Below are 24,196 nucleotides of genomic sequence, written 5' to 3' on the forward strand. Positions count from 1 at the left end.
TTGGCTTTCCCAGACTGTGATTATCAGGGACAGAGCAATATGTCAGAAAAATACCAAATGAGGTGGAAAACAAAACAAATAGATAGCCTGCCTAATTCTACTTTGACATCATGACCAGGAGCTCCTGGTCCCAGTTATGGCTCCAAGATGGGTGATGTTGGTATAGATAGGCTTTCCTGTGCCCATACATTACTGACTGTCATATCCGGGCTTTCTGCAATGGGGGCAGATTTTGATTTCCCAAGATAAGGATGGGAAAAGGTTTTCCTTCCCAAAGATATCTCTTGACAGCCCTTGAATCTCCGCATCTCTGTGGCTTCCTCGTGAGACATAATTACTGACCTGCACTGCACAATGCATTCGCAAAGGCTGTGCAAAGATAAGAGTTGTCCAGACTGACTGCCAAAGTGCACCATACCATGCCATGGATGCTCAACCTATGTCTCACACTGAGCACTAGGGCATTAGAGAATCAAGTACAACCACAGAGACACCTGAATAACCTGAACTTGTACTCTGGGGAAGAAATAAGCCAGGCAGGGCTGCTGAACCCAGTATAGCCAACTGTCCCATTGTGATAATCCCACACAGCAGTGGGACAGCTGGGTGCCAACTGCTGTCGGTGTGCCCTTCCCTGCACTTCCATTGTCACACCATGCCATGTCGCACAGCCCCTGTGGTTCCTGTTGTTCTGCCCCATGACAATTCTGAGCAGTAGCTCATGAGCTTGGGAAATGTGACCATTCCTGACATTCCTGATTCTTCCTAGCTGTGTTCAGAGCAGACAGCGTAACTCAGTGTATGATACAGGATGTGTGAAGGATCTGGTCTCATGGTTCCATGTCATTATGCTCACTGTGCAATGGTCCTGGCTCTGGTTTACCCCAAGAACCCCTGGTTCTAGTTCATAATGGTCCTGGTTGGCCCCAGGCAGTCAGTGCCCTATGCCTGTGATGGTACGAACTTTACTTACAGATCTGTGAGTCTGGAGACCTCAGCATCTTCTTTGATTCCTGCCATATGGTTTTGCAGTCCTCCTGGAGCTTATAAAACCGCTCCTTCCTCCAAGAGCTTGACTTCACTTTTAGCAGCTGGCTGCCTTTCAAGAGGAACTTCAGGTCCTTGTCATCTTTCAAGCCTAGGGAGAAACAGTAGTGGTAATGCCAGAAGAGTAAGCAAAAGAAACAGTCATAGAGACAGAATTATTTGAGTGGGAAGGGACCTTTAAAGGCCAGCTAGTCCAACTCCTGTGCAATGAACAGGGACGCCTACAGCTTGATCAGGGTGCTCAGAGCCTGGTCCACCCTCTGTACATACAATAATAATGTAAATAGGTTTTTCACTGCCACAGAACAATAGTGAGAGACAAAAACAAACCACCTGCAGTGCAGCCAGCTCTAGGGAGAACAGCAGGGTAGAGGGACCCAGAAATCTGCCGTGTCACATTCTACGTTCATAAAAGAGACTGTAGCCTTGTGGACTTCTCAGATTGAGTCCGAAGACTTAAGTACAATTAGAATCACAGAATCATAGAATGGCCTGGGTTGAAAAGGACCACAGTGATCATCCAGTTTCAACCCCCTCTGTGTGCAGGTCACCAACCAGCAGACCAGGCTGCCCATGGCCACATCCAGCCTGGCCTTGAACGCCTGCAGGGATGAGGCATCCACAGCCTCCTTGGGCAACCTCAGGTGGTTCACAAGCATAAAATATCTTCTTCCCAGCAGATATAATTAGCATGCAAAAGCAATAAAAAGAACAATACAGCAGTAAAAGCAGAGGAAGGAAAGTTGTGTAACTTGTAACTGGAGTACTGTTGTGACCTTTGAAGAGATTTCAGCTTTATTCTGAACAAATTTCCTTCACAGAAACAGGATACACACAATGTCTCCCTTCCCTCTCTGAAAGGCAGTCCCCTTCTGGTCCCAGGAACTTTGGAGATTAACTCTGGGCTATGGCTAGATCTTAGACTAGATTCAGGAAGGCACTTTGATATCTAGAGGAGAAGCAGTCATCTACTGAGACTTTGAAAACACACATTTTCCATTCTGTCTGGTTTTGAAGGTCTCAGCAATAGCTGACTTCCACATACTGACATACCTTGCAGATTCTGTGCCTCAAACAAGCCATTAATTAGAGATCAAGAGTGGGTGAAGTGGCAGAGGTGGGCAAGAGAATGAAGCATGAGGAACACACCCTGGGCTTTCTGTAATAGGCACCTTGCCTATTAAACCTCTGTCATTGCATCAAAGGCTTTTACTCTGTAGTACTGAGCAAGCACATCCCAACTCAGCGTGACTTTTGCCAACCTTATCATGACAATGCAGATGAGACTCTCATTAATAACTATTTGGCCACTTGCAGCCACCCAACACTCCCATCACAGGAAATTTCCCAATGCTCACAGGATAGAAATCCAAGTAAACTGATTTATGCAATAACATTGACATTGCAGTGTGGCATTTTTCCATATCACCGTCTTTGCCCCTCTCTGGAAGACATTACTGCCCTGAATAGCTGCTATTTGAACAAAGCAAACAAATAAACTACCAAGCATTACTTGAACTACCAAGCCTAGAAGGAGACCCAAGTTGCCAAACCCCAAGTTCCTGATAATTCATACACGAAAGCTAAGTGCCTGGGGCTGCAGAGCACCAAGGTGGATCATAATGGTTGTAGCAAAAAGCAGCGTTGTGTGTTTTTAGTTAAAACAGCTTGGCCTAAAGAGCGTATTTCAGGCTGGGAAAGAGCCTGACAACTCTGACAGCGATAAATATAAGGGTGTCCTGTGCTCAGCACAGCTTTGAGCAGCTCAGGCCACTTCATTGGGTTTGCCAACACCAAGGAGCAGGTCTGGGGCTGAGCCCAGCTGAGCCATTCAGAATTGAAAGCACTATTGTGGAAGTTGGAGATCCTTGAAAGGTTGCTGTGGCCTCTTTGCCTCCTCTACATTCAATTAGCTGTCTCAGTAATTAAGTGCCTGCTTAATTAATCCCCTCTTGGGTTTCCTGAGGTTTAGACATACCCATGGGTCTACAAGAGGCCGGACTGCCAAGAAGAAGGACACCACAAAGGCCTCACAAAGCCTTGGTATCCCGAGCAGCAATGTTCAGGCTTCCTCTCTGAGATGGAGGTCTTTCAAGAACAGAGGAGATGTCACAGACTTGAACAGACTGCCCAGAGAGATGTTGGATGCCCTATCCCTGGAGACATTTAAGGTCAGGCTGGACCAGGCTTTGAGCATCTGATGGAGCTGTACCTGATTCCGTTCCTTGCATGAGAGTTGAACTATATGTCCTTTAAAGGTCCCACCTCAAATGATTCTATGATAGGCTTTGCTAACATTGCCATGGTAGCCCTCACAATTCCTGGAGAGGGAACAAAGTTCCTCCTATGTATTCACCTACAAAATTTCTGTTCTGGCTCCCAGACTCACTCTGTCCTCCCTCAGACCCCAACCATGCAAGGCATCCTTGTGGGACCATGAGGAGGACATGCCATCCTAGGGTAAGCATAAACAGGAAAGCAGGAAAACCACCAATTCCTTTGGGTGCTTAAGTGCATAAGCATGTTACGAGAAATCCATTTTAACCGTGACACGTTTTGTTACGCAGAAACTGCATGCAGTATGTATCACATGTCATACTACCTGGGAAAACAGCTGCATCGGTCTCATACAAGGAAATCTGCATGGCCACTAGCAGAAAACAAGGGCAGGTTTGTCTCCTTCAGGCTAGATTCACACCGGTAAGGTACAAGATGGAGTGCAAGTGAGAAGGAAGTAAGAGAAGCCAGGGAGGGGATGGAGAAAAGGTGGCTCTATGACAGAATCACAAAGTCGTAGGGGTTGGAAGGTACCTCTAGAAAACCCCCTGTCCAACTCCTTGCTAAAGCAGTTCCCTGCAGTACAACACACGGGAAGGTGTCCAGGTGGGTCCTGAATATCTCCAGAGAAGGAGACTATCACCTTTCTGGGAAGGTGGTTCCAGAGCTCTGTCACCCTCAAAGTAAGGAAGTTCTTGGGGTTGGCCAGGGAAGGACAAGAGGGTAAGATGAATGCCTAAGAGCACAACAGTTCTTTTAATGTCAGAAGCTGGAAGTCTTCCAGGGCCCTTCAGATATAAAGCAGTCACCCTGGGTTGACCTCTGCCAACGCTGACCCAAAGGTTGGATTGAACCACCCAGTGGTGTGCCCAGGGGAAGGAGGGCCAAGCAACCCAAGTCAACTAGGTGAGCACACATTGCTTCAGGATGGCTCTGTATTTGTCAAACAGTGTCTCAGACAGCCAAACTGTCCTGGAAAGTGGGCCAGGGGAGGGCCTTGTCTCCTATGCTGGGTCCTAAGCACTGTCACAGATTCTTTAAATGGCCTTGGTCAAGACACTGAGCTTCTTCATTTCTATCCACGAGGCAGATAACAATGTTTTGCTTGGTCAGAGGAGGAGTACAGCATCCTCTGATCTGCTGATACAGGACCACAAATGCACCCTGATGTGTCAGTGGGACATTACTCTCTGTTGTTCATTTGAATTGCTTTCCAGAAAAGATTTTAAAAAAACCCATATTTTCCCAGCAGAGCTTTCCTTCATAACAGTTTTTATGCCCAAACAATCCCTGGGGATTTCTGCCAAATATCCTCAGGGAGCTGATGAGGTTTGCTCTGCTGAACTCTGTCTCGCAGCAATGGAAACTGCTGTATGAAAGGAACCAGAGCTGTCATATACACATGTCATTTAAAGCTTCCAAAAACACTGTGCAGCGGGACAGGGATATTGGTTTGCAATTATATAACAATGTAGGGCAGGAGAAAAACAATTGCCACACTGAAATCAATGTCCAAATCATGCCTGAAATATGTGGCAGGGCTGTATCTTGCTCAGAACCTGCAAAATACCAAATACGCACTTGTCACAGAAAATTGCAGTATGTGTTTCAAGGGTCAGGCCCCAGTCCTCAAACAACATCAATCACATATTTTCTAAACAGAATATACTCAGTGTACAGTACAGTTTAGAGGGAAAATTGCATCTGACAAAGGTAGGAAAGCCTTAAGCATGCTCAGCACTGCAGCAAGCATGAAGCTTATGTCCTGCACTGTGAAGCTGTAGACACCAAGAGATCAAAAACATTAAGGTTGGTATAATGCATCTAAGGTATACAGCAAGTGGAGAACACAACAACACAGCAGCTGTCACAGCAGCAGCCTGACTCCAGCTTCACTAAGGAGATGGTTAGGATGATGTTTACAGGTGACAGCAACAATCTGTAGTGCTGCGTTGCTCACTCTCAAACCTGCTGATCCGATAACATTAATTACGACTGCAATAAAGCAAGTTTCCTCCTCCTGCTTCTCTCTCCCATCTGCTTGATTAGATTCCAACAATTCCAGTGGGAAAATGGCTGTTTTCCATTTCCACCTGCTCTCTGCAGCCACGTAAATCAAGAACTTGTATCAACATGGGCTGTCCCTCCAGAAAGCAGGAACCAGCCATGAGTTCATAGCCACAGGAGTTATGAAACTCCCTGGATTTCCTGTCTCTTTTCATCTGGTGAATGCAAACCTCTGAGTGGCACCACACCACCCAGAAGCCCTAAAATCAGGCAGGAAAGGGGCCACCGCCATCCTCACACCAGCGACAACTCCAAGCCCAGCAAGAAAGGTTCAAACCCACCCTTTGCCAGAGAGGTCCCGCTTTCTTTGATGCCTCATACAAAGCGGTTTGTACATCTGGAAGGTGGTTACAGGCAAAAGAAAGGGAAAAAAAAAACCCTCAAGAGTATAAAAATAACCTTGGAATTGCCTTTAGGGTGGAGCACTGCTTCTGCGCAGGGAAAAGAGGCAGAAACGAAGAGGCTGCCAGCATGTGGAAGTGCTGAGGGTCTGGCCAACGTGTCCCTTACCCAGCCTGATGCCATTCAACGCGGCCACTCTACGGCTCTGCTCCCGCAGGATGTTCTCCTGGGACACGCTGCGCTTGGGCTGCCTCCGGATGCACTGCATGGTCCAGCGTAGGGCTCGGAAAAAGGATCCGAGCGCTGGGAAGGACGAGGGGCCCCGTTGGCCCCGAAGGGATCCCTGCTCATCCAGGAGCCCCAGGCGTGCGCGTCGTCAAACAGGGCTCCAAGAAGGGAGAGGAGGCAGCGGGAGGCAGAGAAGGGCAGAGTCCGGCTGGGAGGAGGGACTGTGGGAAGTCTCCTCCCGCTTGCTCATCGGCCGCGTGTGTTGGATGCAAAATTGCACCTATGCGTCTGCCGGCAGCTGCTTGAGTAGAAGGAGCAAGTTTTCCTGCATTCATCCACCACTGGGATTTTGTGCATCGTTTGTAGGGGTCCCAGATATTGCTCGGGGCTCCAAATCAGTGCAAAAGTCCCCTCGGCTCAGCCTGCCCACCAGTGCCTGGCTCCACCCTTTCTCTCTGTGCAGAGCTCTCTCTGCAGTTCCCATTGACATATAGGGAAGAGGAAGCTGGAAACACCTTTTAGCCAAGGCAGACGTAGTCCAAAAGCTGCTTGGAGGCTGCTGTAATGCTCTTCCTTTTCCACTTAGAAGAGAATTTTCCTAAGGCTCTGGAGAATTTCCTCTCTGCCACCGTTTACCTGCATGACTTGAGTGAGTCACTTACCCTGCTTTTCAGCATAGCTGTGGTTTTATTCTTTTAATTCCTATTTACAGGTACAGGGATGAGCCCCCAGCAGTGCTTTAACAAGTCACTGATTACACAGATTCAGAGAATAATTCAGGCTGGAATGGACCTCTTTCAGGTCTCCAGTTCAACCACCCACTCAAAGCAGAGTCACCACCAAATACTGATCAGGCTGCTCACACCTTGTCCAGGTGAGTTTTGGGTTTCTCTTAGGCTGGAAGCTCCACAGCCAAACTAAACCCCTGTACAAGAGCTTGGATCTTCTCATAGTGAATAATTTTTTCCTTATGACCAGTTTAACTTCCTTTACTGGCTCTCATGTCCATTGTCCATTGCCCAGCAATGGCTGGGGCTAAAATCCTCCTCCTCCCTAACCATGACTCCTTCTGCAGTGAAATGCAGAGCTGTACTTACTAAGCTCTCCCATCCTGAATGCATTTACAGACCTTGTCAGGTTTTTTTTTTGTCATTGCCTTTGCAGTGCTGCTGCCCTGATGATAATGCAGGAAACAGAGCCAAGCTGCAGTGGTTGTTCCCTATTGCAGAACCAGCATCTGCCCAAGAAACTTAACAGCAAACCACATCACTGTCTCTGCTGGAGATCCAAGTTCCTCAATGCAGTTTGTATTAGGTTTTAGAAGCAGATTCTCATTTCAGGTGTCTGGCACCCCAGTCACCCTCCTTTCCATGCATTTTGAGGCAAGCCCTATGAATACTCAGACCAGCATGGATGACGTGACCAACACAAGGGCATCAACAGACTCAGTTGCTGAGTTCTGTAAAACTCATCGGGAACAAGGCAGAGATACTGCATGGCCTTGAGGAATAGTACCAGTAACAGCCTATTTACACATTGCAACTACCAGCCAGAGAAGGCAAAGGAGAATAAAGGTGTTTCATGGATGGGACAATGCTGAACACGTTAGCTAGGCTGGCAGGTGTCTGAGGAAACACCATCAGCCTCTTGTGAGCCTCCTCCACACACAGGGGCTGGATGTTGAAGCTGCAATCAGCAGCTCTCCCCTGGGAGCTGGGGGCTTTGCCCTTGGCGGGGAGGCAAGCACCATGATGTAACGGCTAGAAGATATTTATTAGCTAGCAGTCCCTGAGCACTTCCCATATTTCACATTGTACTGGGGAAGACTGATCTAATTATGGAGTCATCTCCTGTACTTGCCTTGGCAAAACTGTTTGCTTCTGACTGCTCTCCAGTCTGGCACCAGCCGGTGTCCCATAGGGGCCAATCTGGGAGCCCACTGAGCCCCTCCACTTCATCTTCTCATTAATTCTTAATAAATGATGCCAGCAACAGCATCACTCAGAGCCTCCCAGACTGTGAACATTTTATTACATTCATCCCTGCAGTGTGCACATGGGCAAGCAGAGGATCAGCACTCACTGAGTTTAGCACCTTCCACAGAACAGCATGTCTGAGTTCTGCTGGTGCAAGGACTTTAAAATAAAATTGACAACATTGGGCCAGAAGTGCCATTGGGAAACAACAGATCTGGATGTACTGTGGTCCTGAGATCATCTAAAGACATTGCCATATCTGCGAGGGATGAGTGGCACTGTAGGATAAAGAGCACTGCTTATGGATGTTACACAGAGCTGTGTCACATTCTAGCACCGAAGGAAATGATCCTGAAAATGGTTTCAGGATAAATTCTCCGACCCTTATTCATTGCAGGTAACACCTGACTGAGTATGAAGCTTGTGAACACTCAGCCTGCAATTTTACCCGTATGACCAATCCCACTGAAATCAATGGCATTTGTCACATGAGTGAAGTTATTCATGTCCCTGTACCCAGGATTGAGGCTTTGCTAATCATCCTATCGATTCCAGCTGGATTGCTCACAGAGAAAATGGAAATTGACGTGAATGAGGATGTCAGAACACGGTCCCAAAGACAGCAAAATGCTTCAATATTCAGGAAGAAGACACTTGTGATAGAAAGGCTGGACAGCCTGGTAGGAAACAGGCTACATGTGAGAACTATTAATTCTGAGGCTGCTCTTCAGGCAGTTTTCCAAAATGAATTAATCTTCATCACATCCCTACACAAAGTTGCTAAGGAAGCTCCATTTCCACTTCACCCAGGAAAAAGCAGGTGGTTTGGGGGATGGAGCTCATCACCAATCACTGCTATCCTTGGGCAACATCAGAAGTGGCACAGCCCTAGCACTGATGTCTCTTTATACCACACTGACACAAATGACATGACAGAAGTCAGTTGCTGATGTGCCCAGACTTGTGATAATTTGGGACTGGAATGAACATATCCATGCTGGTGATGACCTCGCGCTTCCCCATTACATCATGCACATGACGTAAGTTATGCTGCTATGACTAGTAATGCCACACATTCACATCTCATTTCATGAGCAAATTTTCCCACTAATGAGGTCAAATGGGTCTTGCTCTGCATATGTTACCAAGAAGAAATGAGATCTATTTTACACGATGCTAACTGTCATTTCAGCTTTCCTCCCAGGCTTACTCGCAGAATGAATGCAATTCATCAGAATTACATTTCAGAGAATAATAGTGCAATCAAAGTATCACTGTTTACTAATGAACTGCATTGCCTCTCCTTGCACATTCCTAGCCCTCACCAAGAGGGAGACCATCCCAAGTGGACTCAGAATCAATGAGAGTTTGGAAAAGTCATGTTTTAGTTGGTCTGCAGTTACACGTCAACCTGCCATTGCTTGTTAGCTTGATGGCTCCCTCAGAAGCTGAAGTTCCTGGTGGATAAAGGCTGAGGATTGCGCCAGCCAATGGCTCCTCTACACCAACTGTCCCCTTTTCACTCCCTCTGGAGAAGTGGGGGTCAGGAAGTGATTACTGGGACCAGAAGCATCGGTGCATTGCTGGCCAAACTGCTGCTCGGTGACAGTGGCTACATCTTCTGTGCATGTGGTATGTACCAAGTTCCACCTTGTGGTCACACTGAGAATGGGCTTCTTCAGGAAGCTGGCAGCAGCATCACTGAACCACTTTCTCTTCCTTACACTGGCTTTTCTTTCCCACTTTGCTTCTCTTCCAAGGATCCTTGAGAGGTCCTGCTATGCAGAAGCCAGGTGATCCTAAAGCTTCATATAGGAATTGTTCCTAAGCATCATACTGCATCTGTCCTTCATATTGCTGCCTAAAATCTTCTTCCAGTGGCATCAAGAATCCATACGACATGCAGGTTTCTGGTGCACTGGGATCACTGCTGACACCCTGCCCAATATTTCTCAGACTCATTTCTCCCTGTATCCTTTGAGAGGACAACTTCCCCCTTTCCAGCTCTCCTCCACTCAGTCCTCACAGCCAAGCCACCTTTTCTTCATGGCTTCCTGCCAGTCTGGGTCATTCAAAGACAGCCTGGATCCATGCGCAGTACTGTCTGTGACCCATCAAAAGCTGCTGCTTTCTTCTTGTACTTTCAATGTAATCCAAATAAAACTCCTTACTAAAGTTCTTTGCATTCAGGAACTCAAAACCAGACTAAAAATTTCATAGAATCATAGAATCATTAAGGTTGGAAAAGACTTCTAAGATCATCTAGACCAACTGTCAACCCACCCACCATGCCCACTACTATGACAATCAGTGCCACATCTCCACGGCTCTTGAACACCTCCAGGGATGGTGACCCCACCACCTCCCCAGGCAGCCTGTTCTGTGCCTCACCACTCTTTCTCAAAAAGTTTTTCTCAGTGTCATAAAATCATAGAATGGCTTGCATTGGGAGGGATCTCAAAGATCATCTAGTTCCAACCCCTCTCCCATGGGGCAAGGTTGCCAGCCACTAGATCAGACTGCCCATCAAGCCTGGCCTTGAACACCTCCAGAGATTGGGGCATCCACAGCTTCTCTGAGCAACCTATTCCAGCACCTCACCATCCTCCAAGTGAAGAATTTCTTCCTAACATCTAACCTAAACCTTCCCTCTTTCAGTTTAACTCCATTCCCCCTTGTCCTCTCACTATCTAACTAAGTAATAATTTGGTCTCCCTCCTGCTTGTAAGCTCCTTTCAAATACTGGAAGGTTGCAATGTCTTCCCTGCCTTCCCTTCTCCAAGCTAAACAATCCCAACTCCCTCAACCTTTCATCATAAGAGAGGTGCTCCAGCCCTCTGATCACCAACCTGAACCTCTCCTGGTGAAGTTTAAAGTCATTACCTCTTGTCCAGTGATGAAAGGCTTGGTCCTATGATCAGAGTTTGGTTTGGTCCTTCCACAATGATGCACAAGCAGATTTGGCTGTAGAGAGGCACTAAAACCATTCACTGGCTTGAAGTAAATTACAGCTTTTCCAGTAACTGGTGTGAAGACAGTGGGAGGAAAGTAATTTAAGAGAAGAATGACAACTTGATCGATAGGACCAGCAGCAACAGCTTACTTGCATAATTCCTAAGCCACGTTTCTGATGAAGATGTTCTCTTCATAAAAACCAAAGTCAATTGTAGGTGCGTCCCAGCTTCATTTTTTAAGGACGCTTAACAGCTTTTCTCAACAGTTTCTTCAGAAGCTGAAATACCCCAGTCAAAATACAGGTCACTCAGATCATTCCACAGCAGGGCAAAATTTGTGCAATAACTGCATTGCAGCACCGAGTTATGCAAAACTAAGGGGAAAAAAACAACAACTTTTTTTTTCCCCTATGTGGTTTGTCTGGAATTTCAGGACTCTGTAACTTTAGTCAGAAATAAGCAACAAAACTTTCTGTGTTTTTGTCAACAGGAGGCTTAAGAAGGCACCCAAGTGAGGGGCAGCCCAAGGTGTGCAGATTTCTCCACACATACTGTCCAAATTGACTCCCTAAGGTCTGGAATTATCTCAGTTTAGATGAGACTGTGCCAACATTTTCTCTACCTGCATAAGGAAAAAGAGAAACCTTCATGCTTGACCCAAGGTCTGCAGCCTTCCATTCTGGTAGGCTTGATTAAGAACTGAGACCCTCAACCCATGGTAAGGACTTGGGGCGTGCATGGCCTGGGGGTCTGTCTGACTGCACTGAAGTATCTACAGTGCACTGAGCAGGTGGACAGGAGACTCACCTGCCTACACCCTATAAGCCTGAATTTTCCTGCAGGTACCTGCAGTTAGCCAGCTAAATCTCACCCTGGATGCTCAGTTCAACAAGTACTGATCTGTAGCTTTCCCTTTAAATACGTGTTTATATATTTTGATCTCCCTTGTGAGGGAAACTATATTTTGCTCCCAAACCATCAACACCTTCGGCTCCCAGAGCTGCCTATCCAGTTGGCCCAGTTTCCTGACCTTGCACAAGCGCTTCCCCACACCTCTTTCTTGCTTTTCCCTTCCTTTCATCTCTACTACCTGCAGCATTGTTCCAAATAACTACATTTCCTTCTTCCTCCTCTTTTCACTTCCTCTTTAAAATCTCTACCCATCCTCTTTTGGATCTGATGTTGAGGCTGCACACAATGGTCTCAGAACCGACTGTGGGCTATCACAGAATAATTAAGGTTGGAAAAGACCTCCACGATCCCCAAATCCAACCCCAGTCCACCCCCACCATGCCCACTGACCATGTCCCTCAGTGCCACATCTCCATGGTTCTGCAACACCTCCAGGCACGGTGTCCCACCTCCCTGGGCAGCCTGTGCCAGTGCCCTTCTCTTTCTGAGAAAAAATTGTTCCTAATATCCAACTTGAACATCTCCTGGTACAATTTAAGGCCTCTCATCCTATCACTGCTACCTGGGAGAAGAGGGCTATCCCCAAAGGAGTTGTTTTACTAAAAAAAAAAAACATTTCTCAGACTGGAAATTTAGTAGCTTTTGTGTGAGAACAATGATAACTTCTTAAGACAACTTTTACTCATCCAGAAAAAAGAAAAATTGCATGTTCAATGCACTGAGTAGCACCAGCATGATGAACTCTCCTGCACTTCTAGCAAAGTTACAGCTTAACAAGCTCCCGAATAACGCACCTGGTGTAACTCACACCAAACCGGGTGTGCTGGGCACATTTTGTTTGTAGGAAAGCAGATCAAAGCCACCACCTGCTTCAGAGCAGATCCCAGCTGATCCCTGGCTGCACCACCTCCACCCACAGAGGCTGAAGCCCTGGAGGAGCCCGCTCAGCACTCCCAGCTAAAGAAGGGCAGGTGGAGATGATTCATTTGGCAATTTACATCCAGCAGTTAGTCCAGCTGACAGGAGAAACAAGGAAACGGCCTGTTTTGTAGGATTTTACAAACCCTGCCCTGCTGACTCCCACCCTGGGTTGTGGCAGAAGGCATCCCTGTGACGGGGCTCTGGCATTCTGGGCACAATGTGCACAGTGTCTTGTATGAAGAGGTCAGTGTATAAGAATAAGACATAGCACAAATTAGCTATTCTACGATTCTGTGTGAGCACAAGGACTCCCAGTTCAGAAACATGCCAGGTTCATGAGGCAAAACAAAAGTTATTAATAGCCTACGGAGCCCAGCAGAGACTCACTGCGTAACAAATGTAGATGAGCCTTTAGAAAAGAAGCAACAAGTAGCCCATACAGTTGAATTAAACTCATAATAAGAGGCAAAATAAGAGGCACAACCCACAAAATCACAGTGGCTTTATGCTGGGAGTACAAACAAGGGGAGCATGCTCAGTTCCTGCTCTAGGACTCAGATCTCCATCCAAACACAGCACAAACAGCACTCCACAAACTTTTCAGAGCCCTCATTGACAGTAATGTCCACTTTCACTACTGGAAAAAATCTCAGCTCTGACTGCCAGATATTGTACTGAGACAGAGCCATGTGTCCATGGTTAATTCTGATACAGCAAACAGTCATCACTGTATCTCTGCTGGACAGAAAGAAGTGGAGTTTCAGCAGAGGGCCATAGATAAACATATGCATAACTCACAGCATCTGAAACATTTCTAGCACACTGAACAGCACAGATCTGATCCTGCTAGCAAACCAACCTGTGAGCAACTTTTCTTGTTTAAGCAGTCTGGCATGCAGAGTGACTTTGGCACTTGTGCACATACGTGTCAAGGAATTTCAGTAAATACATTTCTGAAAGCTTGGCTTATTCACCACTTGTGTACTTTTCTGCCCAGGACAAGAAAACAGATGAACAGACACTGAATTCTTCTTGGTCCCTAACCCCAGAAAGCAAGTCATATTCACTGAAAAATGACCCACACACCAGAATGAGAAAGCTTTTAATAGTTCCAGATGTGTTCCTTAACTTTCTTTCCCCAGTCGTTCTATAATGAATGAGATACCTACAAAAAGTTCAACATTAACCTCTGTTTCACCTTCCTGTCTGATTTCTGGGATAATCAGAGGGAAGGTTTCTCTGAGGAGTTTTCTCTTATTTTACCTTATGGTGGTCAATCACTGATTGCTCTATTAATCTGTTTTCATTTATAGCTGCAGTCAGCAGAAAGAAAGCATCCATCTCATGAACTAAAAATAAGTACTGTAGATTTTTCCCATTTCAAGCTGCAGCTAGCACAGTCCTGAGCTGTCGCTGCTCATCGGAATGAGTGAAGCACAAGAAAGATGTAACAAATCAATGTACTAAATTCAGCCCAGGGAATAAGAGATGTTTCATTACTCTGTCTGTCAGACAAGCTTCCTAGTTTTGGCACTGAGACTTTTCAAACCTCACTTGCTGTCAGTGCAGAGAGGATTTCTTCTTTTTGTAGAAACATATTTCACTGAGCATTTACAGAGCCTTGGGGGCAGGCTCAGAGCAAGGCGATTTATCCCAGCTCTGCTGCCTACCCCAGAGCCTAGAGACTTGATCCAGAGAGCATCCATCCCACTTTCTATTTCACAAAAAAAGGAGGAGGAGATTTGGAACAACTTTTTTGGACTCACACACACTTACCAGCCAAGACTTATCCTACCAGCACAGCTAGCTGTATTAACAGAGAAAAATCTGTTGTCTCCTGTAACACAACTAAACACTGCGTGACTTGCAAACGACAGAGTTGCAGAAGCAAAACAAGGAAGGAGGAGAGAGAAGACAAGAAAGCTCTTGGAGGGCTGAAATGCAAGGACACGTCTACTGACTTACTGTTGCAACCGAGGAAACTGCCATTCGACTCCATGGCCGCCAAAGAAGGCGACGTGCAGCGGCAGAAAGGGCTCCGGGAAGCAGCTGTGCCCAGATGTTAGCTTGCTGCGGGTGGAAGCCAGACCCAGCAGGCTCCCTCTGCTCCCCGCTCCAGCGATCCCCAACGTCAGTTCCCTTTCCCTTGGCTGCAAAGATGTCTTCGCTATGACTCCTCATTTATTTCTCTGCCGCATCCACGCACCCAGTGCATTGACTGAAGCCAAACGCTGAGCCCCAGCGCCGTGCTCGCCCTGGCTCCTCCCCATTAAATCTGGCCGTCATCGCTGCCCAGCCTCCTGCTCCTGCAGCTCTAAGCGGTGCCTCTGTTCTGCTGCTGTCTCCAGCACGCTCTGCTCCTTTCCTTTATGCCTTCCAGAAGACTCCGAGCGCCCAAAAAGACCCCGCAGTCTGTAAGTCCAAGGAAAGAGCCCAGAGCTGGAAGCAGTGCCTGGGGTTGAAAGGGTTTGTGTGCACTGGTGGGGACTTATTTCACGACACGACAAACACAGCAGCCAAACAGCAGGTCAGAAATCACCAGCACGGAGCTGTAACCACAAACACTCGCAGAGCGGGAGCTTAAAGCAGAAGAAAATTTGCAGCCTTCTCATTTGATACCAGGGAGCAGAAGCAGAAAAACCTCCTCGCTGCCTTCAGGCTTTTACACAGCTGTTTTCCTCTGCCCTTTCCCCCTCTCTTCGTTTAGATGTATTAAAAGGGTGAAAGGATAATGCAGGGAAAAGCGGGAAGGAGAAAGAAATGGAATCCACAGAGGGGAAAGTAAAGCTTCCACTTGAATGGTAAAGGGAGGTTTTCAATCGTTGTTTTGTTACTGTTTATTTTTGTTCCTGGTTGTTTAGGTGATCTCTATGCAATTGATGCAGCTGTCAGAAGCTTCTAACCCCTTGTTTCTCAGCAGCTGTGAGCCTGGCAGCTCCACTGACAGAAGGAAAAAGCCCCTCTCTGAGTGAGACAGATGTGGGATGCACATGGTGATAAATCCTTTGGGACTATTTGTCTCTCCTTGCCAGGAGTCAGGCTGCTGCTTCAAGAGTCCAGTTTTACAACACACGGGCTGCTCTAATAGAGCAGAACTCCTCTGTGCTGGCACAAATTGCAAGAGCAAATAAGTGGAGAACATACAGAGCTGACATTTTGCTTTGTGCCCTTCAAAAGTTCTCCCCTTGACCCTACAGCTGCCACCATCCCTTTAGACACTTTCAGAAGGACCCAGGAAGGAATACCCCCCTTTTACAAACACGTGGACAAGGAAATGTTGGCTAGAGCAGGGTCAATCTTTGGGCTGGAAGGCAGCTGGAGGCCTCCTAAAGATTCCCTTTGGAATCTTTAAAAATAAATCCTTCCTTAAAAGCCATAAAAGTAGGGGGATTTCCACAGGACACCACCAAAACCCATCACCCTTTCAGCTGATGGGGAGGAGAGGTACAGAAGGGACTGTAGGGGAGGCCTGTAGATGAGTCAGACAGACTGGAAACTCCGGTAAAGCAGTGGTGGTGAGGGCATGATATCTGTCAGAAGGGAGGAGAGGTAGAAAAGGGCAGTTTTAAGGTGGTGACAGGAAACAGAATTACAGCAAAGCCTTTTCCTTCTTTGTATCCCACGCCACAGCCTGGATAGCATTGCTTCACAACAGTGCAGAACTGCAGCACCTTTCTGCCACCCTAAGCGAAGGCATCACCCTCCTAACTCCTTGGCAGATATTTTACTTGTGCTCAAGTGTTTGCAGACAGCCTTGCATTCCTGGCATTCGTCAGAAAGTACAGCAGTCATCATCAGAGCCAGTGAAACCCTGCGGCAAACACAGTGAGGCTGAGATCATAGAGCACAGGTCTCATCAGATCCTTCTTTCACAAGGCAGCATTCCTTTTGGTGCATTTCTGCATGCATGCCATGTGCACTTCATTTCCTTTTCCTTTGCACTGCTGAAACCAATATATATGTAGAATAGCAATGAAACCAAGGTGGCACGAGGAGCTATTGGAGTCGTGTAAGCTGCAGAAATCCTGCTAATATATTCTAAGAATAAAAGAGCAATATAAGACTCCCATCAGACTCAAGTCCCTGATGTCCTGTTCAGATCACAGCATTCACTGTTTGCCTTCCTGTTTTGGGTTTTGGCTGATCCAGGAGGCTCAGGGTGTTAAGGGGGATTGACCTTTTCCCAGTTAAACCTACATTACGGCTGAGAGGCAAGTTTAATATTGGTGATAAAATGCAAAATGTCAGTGTTCATCTGGAAGCCCTAAGAAAACAATTTGCTTTGTAACAAAATGCAAAGATAAGATAGGCGGCAGCTGCATGGTCATATCTTTTGGTTTATTTTTTAAAAGCTGTCTGAATTTCTGAATGTTTCTTTCCTATTCTGAATACACCTTCTAAGCTGTGTCCACCGACCAGTTCCATGGCTCTTGATCTTTGAGACCAAACCAGGATTTGAAGGGCAGAGTTCAGTATAACTAAAATTAAACGTCACCTCTCTGTGTATGTTGTCTCCACTCACAATCCTGCTGCTAAGGGCCAGAGTTGAATAAACACAATTTATTCTGAGCAGATCCATCATCTGCATCTGTAACGCGGCGCTTCAGTGCCCTTGTTAGGCATGGACCTAACAAGTTTGTCTTCTCAGTCTGCTTTAAAAATTAACCTTTACAGTGAAAGTAACAATGAGACCGTAATGCATTTATTTATTGTGGTTGCATACTTTCCTTCTGCCCTATTTCTATATCTCTTCATAAAACTGCTTCCTCCAGGATTTCACAACAGGTGAGTTAACACGCACGGATTATTTCACAGGAGGAACGCACCTTTTTCAACAGTGAAGACAAAACCTAACAGAAAAGCCTGTTTTTCTGAGTTCCTCAAATACATGATAGATTATGAGGGCTGGATTTATTCTCTCCGGACCCCAAAGGGCACCACCCATGAGCAGTGATTTCACTGCTGAGCCCAGCTTGGTGTCTCCCAGCTTTCTGCATGCTGCAGTTATTATATTTAATGGCTCTCCAAGTCTTGGAAAGCTGCGTTATTTCTCTATCTTTGTTGTCATGGATTTTAATCCCTAAATCGTCCTACCAGGCTGGAGAGGAATGTGAAGAATCCCCATCATTGCAGGCTTCTCCTGACCTCCTTCTTTCTGGCCCTCCTCAGAGCTGGGATCCTGGCTGCCTGTGGCTGCCATATTCCCTTCCCTAAAAGATTAAAAAAAAAAAGTGGAATACCAATAGAAATTAAAATGATAGGATAAGGGTAAGTAAATCAAGGAGAGGAGGAGCTCCTCAGCCTGAGTGCACAGAGTATGTTCTCCTTATTCACATGGGTTTGAGCTGTGGATGGGAACCATATGCAGAATAATGCATTAAAGGGAGTATCTAGAAATCTCATGGGAGAGGGAGAGGATAAGAAAGGACCCAAAGCCTACATTGCACAATTTTATCATCAGTGCAGAAAGAAACCTAGACACAGCAATGACTCAGGAAATAAGAAACCAGCTATTTTTTTTCCCTACTCCAATTCTTCCTGCCAACAGAAACACTCTCTTGAGACTGTCAGCCAAGAGGGAGAGCACAGCTTCTGCAACCTCCTCCCCTTGGCCACAGGCGAGGGCTGTCAGGACTGAAAGGAGCACAAAGCCCATTTCTTAGGTCCATCAGAGAGGGGTGCAGAGAGAATGTGTTTCTTGAGAGGGAATCTCAGCAGGAAGAGACCAGAGCTGCTGCAAGATCCTCAGTGGTATTTTGGAGATGAGGTTCCTAGGAGGAGGACTGTAGAGGACCCATCTCAGTACAAGCACCATCTCCCCAGACTATCAAGAAGAGCTTCTTCTAACCCCTGAAATTCAAAGACTTGTACCAGTGACAACGCTGGTATCCCACAGCTCCTGATTGCAGGAGGCACAAAGGCTTTACGAAGCCCATTTTCCTCCACAGCACCTCTAATTTGATTCTACCACAGCCCAGACAGTCTGAAGGTCCAGAAAAGACAGCTAAACTGTGCCACGCTCAGCTCTCAGCTGAGGATGTTTAAGGCAGGCGTTTCTTTACTCCAATTCCTCTTCCAGCCAGAAAGACTCAACGCCAAAGTGAAGAGCAACAGACAAAAGCAATTCCATCTCAAATGAATAGAAAAACTTCCTGTGAGCACCCTGCTCTCCTTGTCCATCATTTGCTGAACTCACCAAGAGGCAGTTAGGGCTTTTCAAGGCCTTTCCCAAAGTAGAACAGCCAGTTTTTAAGGAGAGCGAAGTTGAGGCCGTAATATTTTTAATGAGGGCCAAGTCCTAAACCCAGGGCACACCTTTATGTAACCAATTGATCTATTGTTGTGAGTGTGGAAGAGTTCAAAGTCAGCAGGAATGTGAGCTGGAGGAATGGGCCTCCATGTCCAACCCACCTCCAATGCGTTCACACACAGCTGTGCTAAAATGGCCAACTGAAGTGGGGCTCTGCATGGCCAAAGAGAGCTCCTTTCCTCGCACACACCTACACCCTTTTTACTCTTCTTTGTGCACACAGCCCAGTCCAGGCAGCAAAGAGCATCTGCAGAGTTCAAAGCCAAAAATGTTCACGAGGTTTGATTCAACAGTGAACCGTAAACTGCAGCAAACCCAAAACAAGGCAGAACTTCACCTGACTCTGCTCTGAAGGCATGACTCAAGTGTTTGCTGTACACAGTGGAAAGGGTAGTTCATAATCTCAGAGGAATGCTCACCACCCAGTCACCAAGTATTTCCTACAGAGAAGATACCTCCTGGCTCCCTCTGCCTTGCAGATCTCGCACACACCCTTCACATCTCAGAAATGTTCCCAACTGCCTCTCCCAAAGATAAAAGCTTTGTTTGCTTTGCAAGAAGGATTCCAGATTTCTGCCACCACAAGAAGTCAGGACTGTAAGAGCCACTTGGGGTCGTATGTCCAGCAGTGAGCTTCGGGTGCAAGGTGGGGTTTTTCTGTCACCAGAATTACTGACACCAGCACAAAAGAAAATGTCATATTAGACAGAGGTCATGTAAACACCAAAGTGGGACCTGGATTTCTCAGACACTTCCGTTACGGTCTGGTGTTCATTGAACTGTTTGTTGCCATCTCTTCCCAATCTGCTTACTGGTTGAGGCCATCACTGAAGCTTATATGGCGTGTCATACCAACCTCTCTACATCCAACCATCATGTCACATGTCAAGACAATAACAGATGAACAGAAAAATGTAAAATTTTCAAATGCCTTTTATATTGCAAGAGCTGCTCAGGGCTCTTATTACATGGTCTATGTGTCAATTAGGGTGGCCAACCCCGGTCACTCTGATGACTCACATTCTTCTTTTGTTATCAACACTGTTTTTCTTTTGGTGTTTCATGCTGATAATATGTCGCATTCCCTGCCTGTGCAGGATTCTGGGATTCAGAAGACTGGTCCTGCTGCTCTGTTGGCTCCACCAAACATTTACTCTTAGGCCTTTTCTCAACACTGCCAGATGACTGGCAACTGCTGGTCTTTCACCTGGTGAGAAGCACACTGCAGTGTGGGGAAGAACAGCCACACATCTCCACAGGAGCTGGCAGAGCTCAGCCTCTTTGGAAATCAGCTTCCTGTAGGAGATGGACTGGAAAAAAATCAGAAATGGGATTTATTACACTGAAAGAATAGTGAGATTATTGGGTTTGTGAAGGACTTACTGGACAAAGTAAACCACTGCAATTTATAAATAAGACTGAAAGGTAATTAACACAGTGCCGTATCATGAAGTTCAGAGAATGGGTAGGGCAGCCAGATTCCTTGTTTATCACCACAAGCAGCTGTGCCAAAACAGCTTCAGACTGAAGAGGTTGATGCATTTGAACCATTTATTACAGCAGAATAGTACATGGCCACAAGAAAATGTAGCTACAGATGCTGGGATGTGTCAAGTTGAATCTGCTCTGGCATAATTCCATACAAGTCCCATTAAAATTAATGAGGTATTTCTGCTTGAGCAGAAGTTTTACTTTCTAAGCCAGAAATATGTCTATCAAACTGTATATCTTAAGTGTTTGGTAGGTTTCCAACACCCTTTGCCCATTTTGTACAAGTTACCAGAACCAGCTCTAACCACCAAATAAAGCAATGAATGAAATAATGAAATGATTTGTCTGTTAATCTGTTGGTCACAGTTAAAGACTTTTAAGAGTTACCGAGAGTTACAATGTCTTACACTGATTTCAGACTGGAAAATGATATGAAAATGGAGGACTAAATAAAAATGTATATGAAATTTGGGGATTACAACTTGGGTTTCTCTCTGGTTACTCCAGAATAGATTTGTGAATGTCGGAGGGCCACTACTATGCATTTCTATGCTTTAACACATTTAGGTTTAAGTGAGCCCCCTAATCTTGAATTCTCAGACTTCAAATATTTTTATTCTGTAATCACAGAATCATAAAGATTGGAAAGACCACTAAGATCCCCAAGTCCAACCCCAACCTACTCCCACCATGCCCACTGACCGTGTCCCTGAGTGCCACATCTTTATGGTTCTTGGACACCTTTGGAGATGGTGACCCTACCATTCCCTAGACAGCCTGTGCCACTGCATCAACACTCTTCCTGAGAAGAAATTGTTCCTAGTATCTAACCTGAACCTCCCTTGGCCCAACTTAAGGCCATCACCTTCCATCCTATTGCTGTTACCTGGAAAAAGAGGCCAATCTCCACCTTGCCCCCTTTCAGGTAATTGTGGATGTAATGAAGTTGTAGTTATAATGAAAACATCTTTATTGCAGAGCTGTACAGAGAAGCACATTTAGTCCTAACACTTTTTAGTGAGATTTCTTTTTTAAAACCTCATTTATGAACAATGAATGAGATGCTCAAAGAAAAGGTCATGTATACATTTCATCAGCTTCTCAGTTCAGTGCATCAGTAAACAGCACAGACCACACAATGCTTGAGTTACATTGTACCTGTCTGAATCATTTAGTGAGTCTGACCATTCACATGAAGCTAACGTTGCATGAGTGAGGAACAATAAGCTAACTGGAGAACCTGGTAACGTACTGGTTGTACTGGTATGAAAATGTTACTTGGCATGACGATCACTGCTAGAAAAAGAACAGGGGGGTGCTGTTCCCAGGGTCCTGCCACTTTCATCCATTAATGGCTCCTTCATACACATCCCAGATTACAACAGGGCTTCAGAGCCACTACCATCCAGGTCACAAAGTACATTTCTACATTTAAATACCACAGTCATTAGGCCAGGTCACCTGCTGCCAGGAATGCTTGACGCAAGACTTTTCTTCCTTGCACCGTTGCCTCTTCTCAACCAATAGCATCAGGGTATACAAGTTAGGTACAGAGGAGGGTTGATGATTACTGTCATAATGATCCCTTTTAATGCAGTTCAGCCATCAGCTTAATCCTCTGTATCTGAGATAATCACAATAACTAGATGCAATTGTTCACATCATTAACTAATTACTGATCTTGTCAGTGTAGCCAGGTCATATGAATTTCAACTGCATGGAAAATATGGAAAGTCTGAGTTACACCTACAGTTCAGAAACTGTCATTGTGTAAAAGATTTCCCCACAGGTTTAAACCTCACACGAGGACCTTGTGATTCCAAAGTGTGCAACACAGATAACTGGTGATGTTACGAGTAAGGCACTTTGATCCTCATCCCAAAGAGTTAAAGCTGCAGTTCATACAGGCTCAGTGACATCAGATTTCCCCCCACCTCCGTCTGAAGCATTCATACAGAGTTTGAAAACGTTCTTGAATATGAATCGCTAATATCTCTAGAGCAGATGTTTATACAGAAGGTATAAAAGGAATTCTGGTGTCTCTTGGGGTCCTAATGAATAGCCAACATTGCTGCTGTTAATTTATAGTCAGCTTTGTTTTTTCCAAAAGCCAGACATGAGATGAAGAGAAAGACACATTCTGGAATCTCTGGGGGGAGAGGATGGGGGGAGAAGATCAGCCTAAGTGACAATTTACTGCTAGATTAATTTTCATATTAACTTACCTCCCAAACAAACAAAAGGATGAACTTGTAAAACCTTACTGAGTTAATTCAGAAAGAGCATTCACAACTTCTCATTTAGCTACTTTTAATCTCTCATTTCAGTAAGATGAAAGCGAGGAGCACAGTTCAATAAACTGTTAGGGAAGAGAGAGAAGAGCCTTTGAAAAGGATGAAGAGGAGCAAATTAAGATGCTGGAGTATCTCAAAACAGGTGGGGTAAATACCCATCAGGGACACAGTGTTGTAAGCCTAAGATCACATGCTGTGTCTTTATTGCAACAGGAATAACGAACCTTTGCTTTATGTGCCACCTCAAGTTTATACATAAAGGTGCAACTGCTGTTTCCAAAATCATGTATTTACATCCCTGACAGAATCAAATGCAGCCAAGTTCCTCTGGCTGGTGGTGTTATTTGGATTTTTGAGGAGCAAACACCAAGAGGGCACACGAAGAAAAGCTGCCCTCTGAGGAAGTATTTTATTGGGTTTTTGTGCCTCCTCGTCAGTTCTGCAAGCCTGGTGCAGCCAAAGCAAAGAGCCTGAATGATTCATTTCCTTCCTGCTCCTGCTGTAGGGCACCAAAAGCAGAAAAGCCTTTTGCAGACACGTGTTCCCTCCAACTGCAGGAGACCTGGTTTGTGCAAATGCACGCAGACGTGCCTGTGGCAACAATACACGGAAGTCAGAACATGGAGCTATCAGATTGCTATCAATACTCACACTAGTGAGATCCAAGCTAAGAGTTCATGGTCCCCATTAAATCTGGAGAAGAAAAACCTGAAGCTCACTCTGGGCTTTGCTTTTAGGTGAAGTCTCCAAAATATAAGCGTTAGGAAATTGAGTGCTTTCAGATCAAAATTAGCACTTTAATTCCACACGAAGACATAGAGCCAGCCCATATTTTGGTTGGTAACAGTTTGCTGAGTATTCTAATGGTGCTTCTGGGGGGAAAATCAGTGCTTCTTGAAACATACAATTTTAAAAGCACTATTTGGCTGCCTAAAGACTCAGTGTCATTTCAGGTCCAGTGGGATTTCCATTTTGCTTCTGCTCCAGCAATTTGTCAGTTCCAGTGGATCCTGTGTCAATGCCTGCCAGTCCCTGGCAGATGGATCATGTATCATTGGGCATCTTACATGGGAGGCACTTAAACCAGTCCTGCTAGCCTGGGCAGAAAAGAAGGTACTGAATTTGTAGGCAGGTAACAGTTCTTCTGGCTGCTGGAGCCAGCTGCCTCCTCATTTTCTTTGATCCACTGCAGGGCTCACATATGGAAAAGCATATGCAAGCCTGCTGGTTTGGCTGGGCTGGTCTTATCTTCCCCTACAAGGAAAAATGAGATAATATGCTGAGAAAGTAAGGTGATAACACAGCTGTACATTCTTCTGATGACGGGCTCTTCGTGCCTTTGGGACACCACCACCTCTCACACTTTCCTGTCCCACT

The 24,196-nt window shown here is 45.8% G+C and overlaps 2 protein-coding genes across 3 annotated transcripts in view; both read right to left on the minus strand.

Annotated features, from left to right (window-relative positions):
• PLCD1 (phospholipase C delta 1) overlaps positions 1-14,998 on the minus strand; it is a 48,320-nt gene extending 33,322 nt beyond the window's left edge. Inside the window, exons 1-2 of one of the 2 annotated variants that reach the window (XM_052696748.1) lie at positions 14,690-14,998; positions 974-1,138 (exon numbers count right to left, since the gene is read on the minus strand). In XM_052696748.1, the coding sequence (XP_052552708.1) occupies positions 974-1,138; positions 14,690-14,723 (199 nt within the window). In that variant the 5' untranslated portion in view covers positions 14,724-14,998. Of the gene's footprint in view, positions 1-973; positions 1,139-5,901; positions 6,146-14,689 lie in introns of those variants that run through there. The other variant, XM_052696747.1, reaches the window with a different exon arrangement.
• A 29-nt stretch (positions 14,999-15,027) lies between these two features.
• Positions 15,028-24,196, minus strand: part of LOC128087323 (mitogen-activated protein kinase kinase kinase 3-like) — a 129,309-nt gene continuing 120,140 nt past the window's right edge. Inside the window, exon 18 of the transcript XR_008209786.1 lies at positions 15,028-15,038. The gene's annotated coding sequence lies outside the window, so the exon portion shown is untranslated. The remainder of the gene's footprint in view (positions 15,039-24,196) is intronic.

This window comes from Tympanuchus pallidicinctus, unplaced genomic scaffold, assembly GCF_026119805.1.
Source record: "Tympanuchus pallidicinctus isolate F22 unplaced genomic scaffold, pur_lepc_1.0 scaffold3, whole genome shotgun sequence".
NCBI lineage: Eukaryota > Metazoa > Chordata > Aves > Galliformes > Phasianidae > Tympanuchus > Tympanuchus pallidicinctus.